Source organism: Leucopleurus acutus (assembly GCF_964270905.1).
Source record: "Leucopleurus acutus genome assembly, chromosome: 5".
NCBI lineage: Eukaryota > Metazoa > Chordata > Mammalia > Artiodactyla > Delphinidae > Leucopleurus > Leucopleurus acutus.
Genome location: NC_139147.1, coordinates 96,229,412 through 96,248,363, shown reverse-complemented (window position 1 = coordinate 96,248,363; position 18,952 = coordinate 96,229,412). Strand labels below are relative to the sequence as shown.

General features: G+C 41.8%; 1 protein-coding gene across 1 annotated transcript in view; it reads right to left on the bottom strand.

The window, feature by feature from the left end:
• Positions 1-987: 987 nt before the first annotated feature.
• The window catches only part of SLC7A14 (solute carrier family 7 member 14), a gene marked incomplete at both ends in the record, with an annotated part of 67,349 nt that continues 49,384 nt past the window's right edge, over positions 988-18,952 (bottom strand). The window contains one exon of the mRNA XM_082840056.1: positions 988-1,310. Coding sequence (XP_082696182.1) covers positions 988-1,310 — 323 coding nt within the window. The remainder of the gene's footprint in view (positions 1,311-18,952) is intronic.

Genomic DNA, 18,952 nt, shown 5'->3' with positions numbered 1-18,952 from the left:
GGGTCACTTCGCCTTGTAAAGCTTTTTTATCTGATCGTAAGACAAACAGCCTACTTCTTCAAGGCATACTAGTGCCATGAAATCATGCTCCTACTTTGCCCTCTTTCATCATATCACCAGGAGCTTAGAGTCTGGTATAAGAGAAGGCATGACAGAGAGTTAATTTTTGCCAATGCCCTTCTGGCCTTCACTGCAAGAGATGGTTATTCAGTTTTTTTTTTTTTTTCTGGGCATTTAAGTAGAGCTTTGATGGTGCTTCTCACCATATTATTGGGTCTGCATGACTGCTTTATGGTGCGTCTGAAATCTTTGGGGTCATGGTCTCAGAGTCCCTGACCTTTGCTGTGTCCTAAAGTTCTAGTTGGGAGATTGTGAGAACCTTGGCGAAGGACAAGAGGCATGCATCTCCATGAATTTGTTTTTGTGAGATTGCAGGACACAATGTGGCTTGCTGAGGAAGTGCCACGTGCCACCTGGCCTCAGGGAGCAGCTCTCAGCCCAGCACGCTGAAACAGAGCTTCGCCCTTGTGGTCTCAGGTGGCTGACATGCTGCCTTGTGCCCACCCCTGCCTGCTTTGGCACATCTCCAGGAGGAGCTGCAGCCTCAGTGTGGTCCAGGAAGTTTACTCCCTGCTTCTTGGGGCCTTAGAAGCGAAAAGATTCAACCAGCAAAGCGAAGGCCTGGGAAACGTTTGCTGCCATCAGCTCTGGTGGTTGCACCTAAGGTAGAACTTCTTGTAGCTTCTTGTTTAGCTTTTTTGTTTTTGTTTCTTACAAGGGGACCAGCTATGGGACCTGGGTTAAGCCCTTCGACAGAACCATCCTGAAGAGCAGAAGTGGCAAATGACAGGCTATGACTGGGGACTGACTTTGGGGAAGGCTGGGTTTTTGCAATGAGAGCCAAAGACGTTTCCACCTTCTAGCCCACAGGTTAAGTTACTGAAAATAAATCACCATCATTTCTACACATTTCTTGCGTGTTTGCTCCTACTCTGGAGAGTACTCTAACTCATCATTGGCAATCAGGGCCTCTGAGTTCTGTTTGTGTTTGCTTTTGCTCTTCGCCTTGCTGCTCGTCTGGGTGTTTGCCTGTGCATCTGACATCTGCTGGTAATAGAAGCCTTTGTCTTCGGCAGGCCCGCCCCAGTTCTCCTGGCTCTCGCCCTCTGTGGCATAGGAGAAACCTTCTTCCACCGAGAAGGGGTCGTCCACGTCATAACGCTGGTACGTGCTTTGGTGCAGGGCTTCTTCTCGGGCGCTGATTTCCAGGGTGCTGTTCCAGATGCCGTACCCAAAATAAATGAGCATACCTGTAGGTGGGAGGTGGGGGGAAGCACAAGTGGGATAAGCAGTTGCTTTGGGATCTGTGGGTCAAGCAGGGAGCTCACTCTCAATCGTGAAAGCAGAGCTGGTGCTGGTTGTGCTTTCTTTGGTCTATACAGTGTACTGAAAAGACTCGAATTAGATGCTGTTTAAAAATTGGGAGATCTTGCATTAAGCAACCCATATTTACAGCTTCCCCTAAAAAAGTCAGAAGGACTGACAACACTCATTGTACCCACATTCCAATATGGAAACGTTTGGCTGAGGTGAGAACTGGCTGCCTCTTTAGTTAGGATATGGGCTCTTGAGGTCACCTCAGTCCCCCCTCCCCTGTTGACATCTAGCTCACTGTACTCATGTAGGTGCTCGCCAGGAAATGTGCATTTTCTACTCTGGATTAAATAGTTATGGATCACCAGCAGTGTATTCCCAACCTTCTCATAGCATCTTATTATCCCATACCTGCACTTAGGGACTCCATCTTTTATTTCACCACGTAGCAACATGCATATATGATCCTACGATTTACTTTGCCATTTTTCACTCACCAAAGTCATAATACATTACTGCCACTCAGCTGTCCACTTTCATCTGTGGACTCTCACAGTGTCTAGTGCATGCCACTGTTTCGGCCCTTAGGGTATCTGTTGTGTGCTTATCTGCACAGGGTGGTTCTGTTTTATAGACTCTGCAGAAAACTGGCACTTAATGTTTGTTGAAGGAATGAATGAGAACTCCTGATACGCATGCAGTGTCCAGTGCAACCTTCTCATTCCAAGCGAAGGAAAGAAACCTGCCTTCCTAGTTAATACGTAGCATTAATATGGGCTAATGTTTCATTTCTATTAGAATTTTTAGGAAAAGATATATGAAAATAGTTTGAGAGACCCCATTTTCTACCTTGAAAAGCCCATGAAGGCTCAGGGCCTGGAGCGCTGAGAACTGTAGCCTTGGAGGCCATGGGGCATGATGGTTAAGAGTGTGAGGTCTGGGTTCAAATCATGCCTCTATCACTATTAGCTGTGTAACCCTGGACCAGTTACTGAGCCTCTTTGCGCCTCAGCTTTCTCTTCTAGGAAACCATGAGACTACTGTACCTATACCTTGGGGTTGCTGTGAGGAGGAAACGAGATAAGCAGTGGTTCTCAACCCTGGCTGCACCTGGAGGGTCACCTGGGGAGTTTTTGCATAATCCTGATACCTGAGCCTCATCCTCTATAGAGATTCTGATTTAATTGGTCTGCAGTGTGACCCAAGCATAGGTGTTTTTAAAGCTTCACAGGTGATTCCAGTGGTCAGCCAAGGCTGAGAACCCCTGAGATCAGGAACATTAAAGCTCGTGATGTGGGAATTCCCTGGTGGTCCAGTGGTTAGGACTCGTCACTTTCACTGTCATGGGCCCGGGTTCGATCCCTGGTCAGGGAACTAAGATCCCACAAACTGCGTGGTGTGGCCAGAAAACGAACAAACAAAAAAACAACTCCTGATGCACATGCTTCACTGCCGACTTTGGCCATTTTGTGGCCTGGCCGCTGGGGGCCCCTCGGTTATGCACCCTCCTTCCAGGCCCCAACACCCTCTTCTCGGTGGCACTAGCCTCTTTGACTTTGCTAACCCTGTGGGCATCTGCTGGGCTGTTTGCTTAGAACCACAAGGTGAGGCCTGCTTTCCGCTCTGGTGCTTGAGGTATCCTGCTTCCTTTTGAATTTGCAGTGTGTCTTTTCAAGCTTGGATTTCCCCCCGCCATCCCCCAGTGAAATCAACTTTCCAGGAGCCAAAGTAAGCAGAGATTTATAGTCCTAATTGGTAATAAATCCTGGAGTTAATCATTTGCAGACGTAGCTATTCTGAAATAGCGACTTCATTTGTTCTGAGCATGGCTCTCTACTCTTTCTTGTCTGGGGGTGGGTGTGGCCATGGGGGATAGTTATTATCCTTGTGTAGAACAAGGCGCCAAACTGAGGCCTCTCTTAAAAGGGCCAGCATGCTGCTTCTTGGAGAATGCCTCTGTTGGAAGCATGTTTGTTTCAGGAGACTAGGTTTATCGTCAGGCACACACCTCCTTATGCCCAGTTTTTTTTTCTTGCTACCTTTTCTCTTAGACATACAGGCAGGTGCCAAAGCTTGTCTTCTCCTTCAGCTTGGTATCTATTACATCAATTCTTTCCTCTTTGATCCCCTTCTCGGATCCTATTTATAAGCATGTTATTTCCCTACTAAACTTAATACCATTTTTTCTTTCCCCCTTTGCCCCTAGCTTCTCTCTTCTGTACTATACGGCTCATCATTCGAGCACTGGTTTGACATCTATTCTGACAAACCTTCCCCTGTCCCCACCAAGTATTGGGATGTCAGGTAGATCGGTTTATGGGAATTCTCTGGGAGCCTTGGCGTGATTACTCATAGGATCATAGATATTTAGAGCTGGAAAAGAGTCTATGTCATTTACCTATTTGAATACCTTCATTTTACAGACGAAGAAATGGAGGCTGGGAAAGACTGAGTCACAGCAGTAGCATTCCATGAGGATAGAGAGAAGGCTCTAGCTTATTCAGCCCTTCACACCCCCTCCACTGCTGTGTTATAGACTGTGCCTAGCGCAAAAATATTTGGTACAAGTTAGGTTCTATCTGGGGAGTGGCTGGGCCTGGAAGGAACATGAGTGTGTGTGTGTGTGTGTGTGTGTGTGTGTGTGTGTGTGTGTGTGTGTGTGTGTGTCTGTACGCAAATGTGTCGACTGTGGTTACTTTGGGAAAGCAATCCATGGAAACCTACCACATAAATATTTATGGGCCTTCTAGTGTTTGCTCTGAGCCCCCTACAGTTTCAAAGGTGTGTCACTCTGTCTTCAAAAATACATTTCAAATATGAGTGCTGTGAACCAAGAATCGACTGTGTGTATCGGCCTGACAGCATGAACAGCCGGCTTGGGCACATGCATTCTCCTAGGGCTTGGCGTTCTGTTTGCCTTTATCCTTCTCCCTGGCCCTTGAATCAGTTCAGGAAAAGTGGTGTGAGGCAGAGAAGGACTGGAGAAAAGGAAGAATGGAGGGGGACAAAGGAACAGAGGGGAACAAATGAGCGGGGGCGGAGAGAAGAGAGAAACATGTATTACCATCTGTCACACATAAACAAGGGCTTTGTGTTGGAGGAGTAAACAGAGCTGCTAAAAGCCTCCTGTGTAGAAGCAGGGTGTTTTGTTTCTGCTCCTTTTTTCAGTTGGCCTAGAGAAGGAAGCATGAGGTCGTTTCTGAAAAATCTGTGGGGAGCTTCTGGGAATCCTGAATCATCTGAACAAAACTTCACACAACCCCTCTGGGTGCTGAGGTCCTACAGTGATGCATCCTTTATGTCACCTTTCTCTCAAGGAATGCAAAATGTTTTACAAATGTTGTCTTGTTTAGACTCCTCCTGGCCTGTTTCAGAATGGTGTGTGTGTGTGTGGTGGGGTTAAGGTTATGTGCGTTTCACAGGCTGGAAACTGCGGCACAAGGCGAAATACAGGACTTTCCACAGCTACACAGTCAGTGTTTAGGTAGTGTTCAGACTGTGGATCCTTCCGGGTCCTCCATGTCATAATCCAGGCTGCTTTCAATTGTTATTTCTCCCACCTACCAGGGGTGGCTGGGAGGTACAGACTAATTGGAAGCAATTTTGCTGAACTTTACTTTTGAAGAATTTAAAACATACAGAAGTGGAGAGAATAGTATAAAAAAGCCTATGTATTCATTGCTAGCCCGCTCCCTCCCCCCTACTACTTTGTCTTTAGATTATTTTGAAACAAATCCCTTTCATCCTGTTTCATCTGTAAATGTTTCAGTATGTATCTGTAAAATAGACTCCTTTAAAAACCTTAACTTAGTATCATTATCACATCTAAAAACTGATAATAATTCCTTAATATGGAGCTTCCCTGATGGTGCAGTGGTTGAGAATCTGCCTACCAATTCAGGGGACACGGAGCCCTGGTCTGGGAAGATTCCACATGCTGTGGAGCAACTAAGCACGTGTGCCACAGCTACTGAAGCCCTCACGCCACAACTACTGAAGCCCGTGTGCCTAGAGCCCATGCTCTGCAACGAGAAGCCACCGCAATGTGAAGCCCGTGCACCGCAGCGAAGAATAGCCCCCGCTCGCCACAACTAAAAAGAAAGCCTGCATGCAGCAACGAAGACCCAATGCAGCCAAAAATACATAAAGAAATAAATTTATTAAAAAAAAGAAATTTATTTTAAAAATTCCTTAATATCATCTGATATCTAGCAGCATTAAAATTTCCCCAAATTATTATGTTTGGATAAACTCTTCACTTACTGAAGCTATACACTTATTTCAATGATGCTGTCATTGCTTGAAATAGTTTTTGGGTCCTGTCATTTAGGTTGTCACTGGGTTTGGGTTTACTCTTTTGTAAACCCTTAGAGATGGCAAAGTTTTATCTTTTGAAAGTAGATTTGCTTTTAGCATAAGCCAGAAGTCATTTGGAACCAAGCCTCAAGAATAAGATGGCTGATTGATAAATAATATTACTTATTCTATTCGGGTACTTAATTCTCCAGCTCCATAAAAACTTAGATCCACTGCTTTGTAGTTATACATCTGATACCTGAATGAATGAAAGGCAGGTGTGATGTTAAAAATCAGAAGGGAATCAGCTTTTGTGTTGCAGCAGGGTCTTGGAGGCCCCCCTGCTGGGCTAGAGTTATTTTTTTAGTTGCTGGATCGTGGAGGGGAGGGACCACTCAAGGCAGTGACTAGTTAGCAGCAGGCACAGACGTGTTTCAGTATTTTAACAGCAGACACGGCTGTACTGGGCACCCAGTAATGGCAATGAGTCCCGTGAAAGGCTGTTTGCGCTGAAGGGACATATTCAAAGGGAGGCTCTGGCTTCTTTTCCGGACAGAAGTTCCCGGGTGGAGAATACGCCTGCCATATTGTCTTCATCTTGTCTAGCCTGAGAGGTTCGGGCTAGACAAGATGAAGAATCATGCCTTCAGCAATTGAACGGGCTTTCTTTATGTAACAGTACCTTGTGATCAGAAGGCCCTTTATACAAACCCACTTCCTCGTCCATCATCCCAGAGAAGTTAAGAAGTGTGCAATATGCAGGGACTGAAATGGCACCAGAACTCACATCTCTTGAGTCTAAATGGAGGGCCGCTCCCGTCCTACCCAGGGGCCTCCAGAGAGCTTTTCGGGATGTCAGGTTGCCTTCACGAGATCAGGGCACCTCAGTGTCAGCTGGCGAAACACCTACTTACTCCACTTGTCTCGGTCCATCCTGTGCAAATTAAGCAAATGACCTCAAACCTACAAGTGAGAGGGGTAGGGGTAGGGGGTCCTCTGAATCATATGGGAGAAATCCAGAACAAAAGCTCAATGCTGAAAAGAGCCCGGGTGACCTGGGTCTAGACAGATTTCCAGTCCTGCAGGAACAAGCTCAGGTTATGAAGAAGGTCCCTGACCTCTGGGGTCCCCCAGGAGCTGCCTGTCCTCTGAACATGGCTCCACGCTCAGGGCCAAAAGAGGCGGGCCACCTGACCTCAGGCTGGGTGGAACAGCCTCTTCCTGGGGCACGTTTTCCAGCAGGAAGCCCTGCCCGCTGAAGGTAACGAGGCGCTTTGTTATGCCAGGAGGCTTTTTTATTTTTACTACTCTGGGATCAACTTTCCCAAACAGACACTTGCCGATGCAGAAATGAAGATGGTAATGAGAAGGTGGCCTCCCATCCAGCACAGTCCCCGCCATCTCCCACTTTGCTGGTTATTTTTAAAATACTCACAAGCCCTGTTGATTGTAATAACAGTAAGGTTTGTTTAACATGGTGTGGCCAGGAAGAGCAGGCTCAGGATGGAATGGGGACCGGGGGAGCTTCTCTTCTGGCCCTGCAGCTGATCTAACGTAAAGTCACATTCTTTATGCCTCAGTTTCCCACCTGCAAAATGGAGCTGGAGACCCTCATGTTGTTTGTTGAGTATAATGGCTGTGAGACAGAATGCAATCTTGTCTAAAGACATATTAAGAAGCCCAGTAATCCAAGCCAACAGTTCCACCTCTAACTCAACAGAAGCCCAAGGGAAATGTGTCTGAGTGTCCACTGAAAACATGTACAGGAATGTTCGTAGCAGCTCTGCTCCTAATGGCCCTGACTGGAAACACGCTAAATATCCGTGGACACCAGGATGGATAAATACATTGTGGTGTATCAACACAGTGGAATGCTAGACAGCAAGGAGAATGAACAAACTAAAACTAGAAGCACAAGTCGGATGCATCTCACAAATGTAATGCTGAGGGAAAGAAGCCCAGCACCCACTCTTTCACAGCGCTGTCTGTTAAGGGTGCACGGCACACACCCGCTCCAGGGCCTTCCACTGCCATGGTCTCCTCTGCCTTCATTCTCAGCCAGGTGTCTCCCTGTGTATCCCAGCACCTCTGCCAGCAGACAACGTCAGCTGCTGAACGATTCACCTCCTCCCTCCCTCCCTCTTGGAATCGCCCTGGCCCTGTGGCCATCCTCACTCCGGCCTCCGTGATTTTTCTTGCTCTTCTGAGCATGATTTTGATGTTGAAGCTGCCAGTTGTTTTCTTGTTTCCTTCAAGGAGAATTTCAAACTTATCTATGGGACATATCATCAGGAATTTGTTTATCTTGGTGCCCTGTCAGGTCGAATTCATGGCCCCCTTCTCTCCCTCCTCTTCCCTTCATCACAGTGGCTGCTTTGGGTCAGTTTCCAATAGGATTTCAGATGAGAGCTCAGGCGAAGACCGTAAGGTATGCCTTCTCTTTGGGATAGTGATGGTTTAGTACAGGATTTATGAGGGCCATTGCGCAAATCACAAGTCCTATCTGTTCTCTAAAGCTGTAGACGGTAATTTGTTTTCCTCAGAGGGACTGAAAAAATTCCAGATGAAAACTTGACAGACTCCAGAGTAAGGGCGCCCACAGCTGGTCTAACAGATGACTCATTTACAGTAAAGGCCCACAGGGACCAGTAGACCTGACACGTGCCTGGAAAATACCATTGTATAGTGTTCTTACTGGTCCCTCCTAGTTTCATATTCCCTGAGCCCCTGCCCAACCCCTGAGGTATTCCTTTACAAAACTGCATCATCGAAGAGAAAAGGTATATGAAGGCCGCTTTGTGGTCATTTTGTTGGGGATTATTAAACATTTGCTATTTCTGTTATTTCTCTTGTCAAAAGGAAAATAAACAAGTGCTGGGTGTCTAGTTAGGACCGTGCCTCGTTTCTCGCTGTGAGTTGTGCTCTCAAAAGCTTAGCAAAACATTACAAAAATGCTGTAATTAAGATTCATTTAGAGAAATTTGGGTAAAAAAAATGTGTTTAAGAAGATTATCAAGTTATGACTCAGCCTAACCATGTAAATCTTTTAAAAAAGTATCAGAAGTTTCATAAGCTCCATTTAGAAACCTCTCTACTGTTCTCCCCAGGAAACTTATATTATGAATAGAGAGATTAAGAAGAATAATCTGACATTTTGGAGGCTCAGATGTTTAGAGATAGGATATTTATCCTACAAGATAGGATATTTATTCTACAAGACAGTTAAAAATTTTACAAGCCAATTTGGGCTTGTGGTATGGATATATTTTATATATCCCAAAATAGGGAGTTTTGTAATTAAATTATCTGCCCTTCTTGATAATATCTTCTTATTCTTCTCTCTAGATCAGTGGCTCTCAAATTTGAGCATGCATCAGAATTACCTGGGGGGCTTGTTAAAATCTAAATTGCCCTCAGAGATTCTGATTCTATCTGTAGGTCGGGGATGGGCTCTGAAATCGCATTTCTAACTAGTTTCCACATAATATTGATGCTGCTGGTCTGGCACCACACTTTGAGAACCACTGTTCTAGATCATTGTAAACCTGGCTGCACATTAAAATTACCTAAGAGTTTTAAAAATACCCAATAGTTGGCCATACCAGACCAATTGAATCAGAACATCTCTGTGAGGGGATCCTGGTCATAGAATGTTTCAGAAGCAACTCTCACGATTCTGTTGTGTAGTCAAGGTTGAGAATCATTGTTCTAGGCGAAACTTACTTATATTCCAGCCTTCAAAGATCATGAGACCAAAGCAGTTAATAGCTAGCAGTTGGGTGCTTCTTAAACTGCAGGCTTCATTGCCCTCTGTCTGGCCAGCCCAAGCTGCAGGGTGGCATCCTCCCATGCCAAGGAGTATCAGTTCCTGGAGCTAGTTTGAAGTTTGTGCTATCAGCAAGATTACAGAAGGTTCTCTGGGAGTTTTCTTCTGCCTGATAACTGGGAAGGCAGCCTGAGTCAGAACAGGTTCATGTTGTACTTTGGCATGTGATAGCTAATAGCTAGTCTGGGAGACAATGAATCATTCTAGCTTTTTAAAAGAAAGGCAGCAAAACAATATTTCTTACTGCTTTCTCTGATATTTTCTTATTTAAGCCCCAAACAGCAACTAGATCAAGGCTAAAAGAATTATCTGCATTTTTACAGATGAGAAAACTGAGGCCCAAAGGAGTTAAGTGAACTTCCCAAGGTCACAAGGAAGTGGCAGAGCTGTGAGTGAACTTGGGGCTGTCTGACTCCAAAGGCAATATACACAAATCAATAGATGTGATACACCATATTAACAAACTGAAGAATAAAAGACATAAGATCATCTCAATAGATGCAGAACAAGCTTTTGATAAAATTCAACACCAATTTACGATAAAAACTCTCCAGAAAGTCGGCATAGAGGGAACCTACCTCAACATAATATAAGCCATGTATGACGAACCCACAGCAAACATTACTCTCAATGGTGAAAAACTGAAAGCATTTCCTCTAAAATCAGGAACAAGACAAGGATATCCACTCTCACCACTATTATTCAACATAGTTTTGGAAGTCCTAGCCATGGCAGTCAGAGAAGAAAAAGAAATAAAAGGAATCCAAACTGGCAAAGCAGAAGTAAAACTGTCACTGTTTGCAGATGACGTTATACTATACATAGAAAATCCTAAAGATGCCACCAGAAAACTACTAGAGCTAATCAATGAACTTAGTAAACTCACAGGATACAAAATTAACACACAGAAATCTCTTGCACTCCTATACATGAAAAATGAAAATTCAGAAGGAGAAATTAAGGAAGCAATCCCATTTACCACTGCAACAAAAGAATAAAATACCTAGGAATAAACCTACCAAAGGAAGCAAAAGACCTGTATGCAGAAAACTATGATACTGATGAAAGAAATCAAAGATGACACAAACAGATGGAGAGATATACCATGTTCTAGGATTGGAAGAATCAACATTGTGAAAGTGACTGTAGTACCCAAAGCAATCTACGGATTCAATGCAACTGCTATCAAATTACCAACGGAATTTTTCACAGAACTAGAGCAAAAATTTTTACAATTTGAATGGAAGCACAAAAGACCTCAAATAGCAAAAGCAATCTTGAGGAAAAAAAGAAAAAAAACAGAGCTGGAGGAATCAGGCTCCCTGATTTCAGACTCTACTACAGGGCTACAGTAATCAAGACAGTATGGTACTGGCACAAAACAGAAATATAGATCAGTGGAGCAAGCTACAAAGCCCAGAGATAAACCCACACACATATGGTTACCTTATCTTTGACAAAGGAGGCTAGAATATACAATGGAGCAAAGACAGCCTCTTCAATAAGTGGAGCTGGGAAAACTGGACAGCTACATGTAAAAGAATGAAATTAGAACACTTCCTAACACCATTCACAAAAATAAACTCAAAATGGATTAAAGACCTAAACGTAAGGCCAGACACTATAAAACTCTTAGAGGAAAACATAGGCAGAACACTCTTTGACATAAATCGCAGCAAGATCTTTTTTGACCCACCTCCTAGAGAAATGGAAATAAAAACAAAAATAAACAAATGGGACCTAATGAAATTTAAAAGCTTTTGCACAGCAAAGGAAACCATAAATGAGATGAAAAGACAACCCTCAGAATGGGAGAAAATATTTGCAAATGAAGCAATGGACAAAGGATTAATCTCCAAAATATATAAGCAGCTCATGCAGCTCAATATCAAAAAAATAAACAACCCAATTCAAAAATGGGCAGAAGACCTAAATAGACACTTCTCCAAAGAAGACATACAGATTGCCAACAAACACATGAAAGAATGCTCAACGTCACTAATTAGTAGAGAAATGCAAATCAAAACTACAATGAGGCATCACCTCACAGCAGTCAGAAAGGCCATCATCACAAAATCTACAAACAATAAATGATGGAGAGGGTGTGGAGAAAAGGGAACCCTCTTGCTCTCTTGGTGGGAATGTAAATTGATACAGCCACTATGGAAAACAGTAGGGAGGTTCCTTAAAGAACTAAAAATAGAAGTACCATATGACCCAGCAATCCCACTACTGGGCATATACCCTGAGGCAATTATAATTCAAAAAGATACATGTACCACAATGTTCACTGCAGCACTATTTACAATTTCCAGGACATGGAGGCAACCTAAATATCCAAAGACAGATGAATGGATAAAGAAGATATTGCACATATATACAATGGAATATTACTCAGCCATAAAAAGGAACGAAATTGGGTCATTTATAGAGATGTGGTTGGACCTTCATTCAGAGTGAAGTAAGAAGGAAAAACAAGTATGGTATATTAATGCATATGTGTGGAATCTGAAAAAATTGGCATAAATGATCTTATTTACAAAGCAGAAATAGAGACACAGATGTAGAGAGCAAACATGCATACCAAGGGGGAAAGGGGGAGGTGGGATGAATTGTAAGATTGGTATTGACATATATACACTATCGATACTATGTATAAAGTAGATAACTAATGAACCTACTGTATAGTACAGGGAACTATACTCAATGCTCTGTGGTGACCTAAATGGGAAGGAAATCCAAAAAAGAGGGGATATATGTATACATATAGCTGATTCACTTTGCTGTACAGTAGAAACTAATAAAACATTGTAAAGCAACTATGCTCTAATAAAAATTAAAACAAAAACAAAAACTGTAAACCAATTACATATATGAATTTAGGTATGTTAACATTAAAAAAATTTTCAAGTAAAATCTAGCTTTGTATCAAAAAAACAAAAAAACCATAGGCAGGGGGTTCCTGTCACCTCATCACTTTTGCGAAATTCCTCTGGTTGTCCAGAAACATAGATATTATGCAGGACTGGCTACATAATTTGTAGGTCCCAGTGCAAAATGAAACCATGGAGCCTCTTGCTAAAAAATTGTTAAGAATTCAAGAAGACAGCAGCAGAGTATTAAGCAAGTGCAGAGCCCTGTGTGACTGCACAGAGCATCCACCGTGGAGCCACCCCTGGTGTTATGTGTTAATCTGCACAGACTACATATCAAACATTCTGAGCAAATAAGGTCTGTTCAGAGGCACCCTGGTGGGGAGTTAGGAGCCCCAGATCTGAGCATGGAGATTCTGGATTGTAGTAATAGCTCTATGAATAACTTCCTGTTATTCCTGTTGACCTTGAGCATGTTATTTAACCTCTTGGAGGTTCAGTTTGCTTATCTGTAAGGTTGAGAGAGGGAGAAGTGGGGAAGTGGTGGACCGTGTCAGTGTTTCTCAAACTTTATTTATATGTTATTTATATTCATATACTACATTTTTAGTATAGTGGTTATGATCATGGACTCTGGACCCACACACCTGAGTTCTAATTTGGCTTTGCTGTATTCTAACTGTGTGACCTCAGTCAAGTGCCCCAGTTTCCTCATCTGTGAAATGCAGGTGGCTGTGCAGATTAAATAAGTTAACATAAGTAAAGTCCTTGGAATGATGGCTAATATGTAGCAAGAGCTATGTAAGTGTTAATTATTACTTTGAATCATATGGCACATGTACTAGTACTAAATTTTTCTTCAATTTGACTCTTTAAAAAACTTTTATTGCAGTATAATTGCTTTACAAGGTTGTGTTAGTTTCTGTTGTACAACAAGTGAATCAGCTATATGTATACATATATCCCCATATCCCCTCCATCATGAGCCCCCCTCCCATCCTCCCTATCCCACCCCTCTAGATCGTCACAAAGCATCGAGCTGATCGCCCTGTGCTATGCTGCAGCTTCCCACTAGCCATCCATTTTACATTTGGTAGTGTATATATGTCACTGCTACTCTCTCACTTCGTCTCAGCTTCCCCTTCCCTGCCTGTGTCCTCAAGTCTGTTCTCTATGTCTGCGTCTTTATTCCTGCCCTGCCACTAGGTTCATCAGTACCGTTTTTTTTAGATTACATATATGTGCGTTAGCATGGTACTTGTTTTTCTCTTTCTGACTTACTTCACTCTGTATGATAGACTCTAGGTCCATCCACCTCATTATAAATAACTCAATTTTGTTCTTTTTTATGGCTGAGTAATATTCCATTGTATATATGTGCCACATCTTCTTTACCATTCATCTGTCGATGGACATTTAGGTTGCTTCCATGTCCTGGAAATTGTAAATAGTGCTGCAGTGAACATTGTGGTACATGTATCTTTTTGAATTATAGTTGCCTCAGGGTATATGCCCAGTAGTGGGATTGCTGGATTGTATGGTAGTTCTATTTTTAGTTTTTTAAGGAACCTCCATACTGTTTTCCATAGTGGCTGTATCAATTTACATTCCCACCAGCGGTGCAAGAGGGTTCCCTTTTCTCCACACCCTCTCCATCATTTATTGTTCATAGATTTTGTGATGATGGCCATTCTGACCGGTGTGAGGTGATACCTCACTGTGGTTTTGATTTGCATTTCTCTACTAATTAGTGACGTTGAGCATCTTTTCATGTGTTTGTTGGCAATCTGTATGTCTTCCTTGGAGAAATGTCTATTTAGGTCTTCTGCCCATTTTTGGATTGGGTTGTTTGTTTTTTTTGATATTGAGCTACATGAGCTGCTTGTATATTTTGGAGGTTGATCCTTTGTCCGTTGCTTCATTTGCAAATATTTTGTCCCATTCTGAGGGTTGTCTTTTCATCTCATTTATGGTTTCCTTTGCTGTGCAAAAGCTTTTAAGTTTCATTAGGTCCCATTTGTTTATTTTTGTTTTTATTTCCATTTCTCTAGGAGGTGGGTCAAAAAAGATCTTGCTGCGATTTATGTCAAAGAGTGTTCTGCCTATGTTTTCCTCTAAGAGTTTTATAGTGTCTGGCCTTACGTTTAGGTCTTTAATCCATTTTGAGTTTATTTTTGTGAATGGTGTTAGGAAGTGTTCTAATTTCATTCTTTTACATGTAGCTGTCCAGTTTTCCCAGCTCCACTTATTGAAGAGGCTGTCTTTGCTCCATTGTATATTCTAGCCTCCTTTGTCAAAGATAAGGTAACCATATGTGTATGGGTTTATCTCTGGGCTTTCTAGCTTGTTCCATTGATCTATATTTCTGTTTTTGTGCCAGTACTATACTGTCTTGATTACTGTAGCTTTGTAGTATAGTCTGAAGTCACGGAGCCTGATTCCTCCAGCTCCGTTTTTCGTTCTCAAGATTGCTTTGGCTATTCGGGGTCTTCTGTGTTCCATACAAATTATGAAATTTTTTGTTCTAGTTCTGTGAAAAATGCCATTGGTAGTTTGATAGGGATTGCATTGAAACTGTAGATTGCTTTGGGTAGTATAGTCACTTTCACAATGTTGATTCTTCCAATCCTAGAACATGGTATATCTTTCCATGTGTTCGTATCGTCTTTGATTTCTTTTGTAAGTGTTTATAGTTTTCTGCATACAGGTCTTTTGCCTCCTTAGGTAGGTTTATTCCTAGATATTTTATTCTTTTTGTTGCAGTGATAAATGGGAGTGTTTCCTTGATTTCTCTTTCTGAGTTTTCATTGTTAGTGTATAGGAATGCAAGAGATTTCTGTGCACGAATTTTGTATCCTGCTACTTTACCAAATTCACTGATTAACTCTAGTAGTTTTCTGGTGGCATCTTTAGGGTTATATATGTAGAGTATCATGTCATCTCCAAACAGTGACAGTTTTACTTCTTTTCCAATTTGGATTCATTTTATTTCTTTTTCTTCTCCAAATGCCATGGCTAAAACTTCCAAAGTATGTTGAATAATAGTGCTGAGAGTGGGTACCCTTGTCTTGTTCCTGATCTTAGAGGAAATGCTTTCAGTTTTTTACCATTGAGAATGATGTTGGCTGTGGGTTTGTCATATATGGAGTTTGTTATGTTGAGGTAGGTTTCCTCTATGCCCTGTTTCTGGAGAGTTTTGATCATAAATGTGTGTTGGAGTTTATCAAAAGCTTGTTCTGTATCTATTGAGATTATCATATCGTTTTTATTCTTCAGTTTGTTAATGTGGTGTGTCACATTGATTGATTTGCATATATTGAAGAATCCTTGCATTCCTGGGATAAACCCCACTTGATCATGGTGTATGATCCTTTTAATGTGCTGTTGGATTCTGTTTGCTAGTATTTGTTGAGGAATTTTTCATCTATGTTCATCAGTGATATTCGCCTGTAATTTTCTTTTTTTGGTGACATCCTCATCTGGTTTTGGTATCAGGGTGATGGTGGCCTCGTAGGATGAGTTTGGGAGTGTTTTTCCTTCTGCTATATTTTGGAAGAGTTTGAGAAGGAAAGATGTTAGCTCTTTTCTAAATGTTTGATAGAATTCACCTGTGAAGCCATCCGGCCCTGGGCTTTTATTTGTTGGAAGATATTTATTCACAGTTTCAATTTCAGACTTGTGATTGGTCTGTTCATGTTTTCTATTTCCTCCTGGTTCAGTCTTGGAAGGTTGTAGTTTTCTAAGAATTTGTCCATTTCTTCCAGGTTGTCCATTTTATTGGCATAGAGTTGCTTGTAGTAATCTCTCATGACCCTTTGTATTTCTGCAGTGTCAGTTGTTACTTCTCCTTTTCATTTCCAATTCTGTTGCTTTGAGTCTTCTCCCTTTTTCTCCTGATGAGTCTGGAAAAATGTTTTATCAATTTTATCTTCCCAAAGAATCAGCTTTTAGTTTTATTGATCTTTGGTATTGTTTCTTTCATTTCTTTTTCATTTATTTCTGATCTGATCTTTATGATTTCTTTCCTTCTGCTGACTTTGGGGTTTTTTGTTCTTTCTCTAATTGCTTTCGGTGTCAGGTTAGGTTGTTTATTTGAGTTATTTCTTGAGGTAGGATTGTATTGCTATAAACTTCCCTTTTAGAACTGCTTTTGCTGCATCCCATAGGTTTTGGGTCGTCGTGTTTTCATTGTCATTTGTTTCTAGGTATTTTTTGGTTTCCTCTGTGATTTCCTCAGTGATCCCTTGGTTGTTTAGTAGCGTATTGTTTAGCCTCCATGTGTTGTAGTTTTTACAGTTTTTTTTCCTGTAATTGATATCTAGTCTCATAGTGTTGTGGTTGGAAAAGATGCTTGATACAATTTCAATTTTCTTAAATTTACGGAGGCTTGATTTGTGACCCAAGGTGTGATCTATCCTGGAAAATGTTCCGTGTGCACTTGAGAAGAAAGTGTATTCTGTTGTTTTTGGATGGAATGTCCTAGAAATATCAATTAAGTCCATCTGGTCTAATGTGTCATTTAAAGCTTGTGTTTTCTTATTTATTTTCTGTTTGGATGATCTGTCCATTGGTGTAAGTGGAGTGTTAAAGTCACCTACCATTATTGTGTTACTGTTCATTTCCCTGTTTATGGCTGTTAGCATTTGCCTTATGTATTGAGGTGCTCCTGTGTTGGGTGAATAGATATTTACGATTGTTATATCTTCTTGGATTGATCCCTTGATCATTATATAGTGTCCTTCCTTGTCTCTTGTAATAGTCTTTATTTTATTTATTTTATTTTATTTTATTTTTTTTTGTGGTACGTGGGCCTCTCACCGTCGTGGCCTCTCCCGTTGCGGAGCACAGGCTCTGGACGCGCAAGCTCAGCGGCCATGGCTCACGGGCCCAGCCATTCCGCGGCATGTGGGATCCTCCCAGACCGGGGCATGAACCCGTGTCCCCTGCATCGGCAGGCAGACTCTCAACCACTGCGCCACCAGGGAAGCCCTAGTCTTTATTTTAAAGTGTATTTTATCTGATATGCATATTGCTACTCCAGCTTTCTTTTGATTTCCATTTGCATGGAATTTCTTTCTCCATCCCCTCACTTTCAGTCTGTATGTGTCCCTAGGTCTGAAGGTGGTCTCTTGTAGACAACATATATATGGGTCTTGTTTTTGTATCCATTCAGCCAGTCTGTGTCTTTTGGCTGGGGCATTTAATCCATTTTCATTTGAGGAAATTATTGATATGTATGTTTCTGTTACTGTTTTCTTAACTGTTTTGGATTTGTTTTTGTAAGTCTTTTCCTTCTCTTGCATTTCCTGCCTAGAGAAGTTCCTTTGGCATTTTTTGTAAAGCTGGTGTGGTGGTGCTGAATTCTCTTAACTTTTGCTGGTCTGTAAAACTTTTGATTTCTCCATCAAATCTGAATGAGATCCTTGCTGGGTAGAGTAATCTTGGTTGTAGGTTTTTCCCTTTCATCAGTTTAAATATATCTTGCCACTCCCTTCTGGCCTGTAGAGTTTCTGCTGAAAGATCAGCTGTTAACCTTATGGGAATTCCCTTGTATGTTGTTTGTTGTTTTTCCCTTGCTGCTTTTAATATTTTTTCATTGTGTTTAATTTCTATTAGTTTGATTAATATGTGTCTCGGCATGTTTCTCCTTGGGTTTATCCTGTATGGGACTCTCTGCATGTCTTGGACTTGATTGACTATTTCCTTTCCCATGTTGGGGAAGTTTTCAACTATAATCTCTTCAAATATTTTCTCCAACTCTTTCTTTTTTCTTCTTCTTCTGGGATGCCTATAATTCATTGTTGGTATGCTTAATGTTGTTCCAGAGGTCTCTGAGACTGTCCTCAATTCTTTTCATTCTTTTTTCTGTATTCTTCTCCCTGGAAGTTATTTCCACCTTTCTATCTTCCAGCTCACTTATCCTTTCTTCTGCCTCAGTTTTCTGCTATTTTTTATTTAATTAAAAAAATTAAAGTATTTTTAATTTCAGTTATTGTGTTGTTCATTACTGTTTGTTGGCTCTTTAGTCCTTCTAAGTCCTTGTTAAACGTTTCTTGTATTTTCTCTATTCTCTTTCCAAGATTTTTGATCATCTTTACTATCATTACTCTGAATTCTTTTTCAGGTAGTTTGCCTATTTCCTCTTCATTTATTTGGCCTCGTGGGTTTTTATCTTGCTCCTTTGCCTATAAGATATTTCTCTGTTTTCTCATTTTGTCTAATTTACAGTATTTGAGGTCTTCTTTCCCTCGGCTGCAGGGTCATAGTTCCTCTTGCTTCTGTTCTCTGCCCCCGGTGGTGGGGTTGCTCCAGTGCCTTGTGTAGGCTTCCTGATGGGAGGGACTGGTGCCTGCGTTCTGGTGGGTGGAACTGAGTATTTTCCCTCTGATGAGCAGGGCCATGTCATGTGGTGTGTTTTGGGGTGTCTGTGAGCTTACTATCACTTTAAGTAGTCTGTGTGCTGATGAATGGGTTTTTGTTCTTGTCTTGTTTGTTGTTTAGTGTGAGGCGTCCAGCATTGTTAGCTGCTGGCAGTTGGGTGGAGCTGGGTCTTGGATTCAGATAGAGGCCTCCAAGAGAGCCC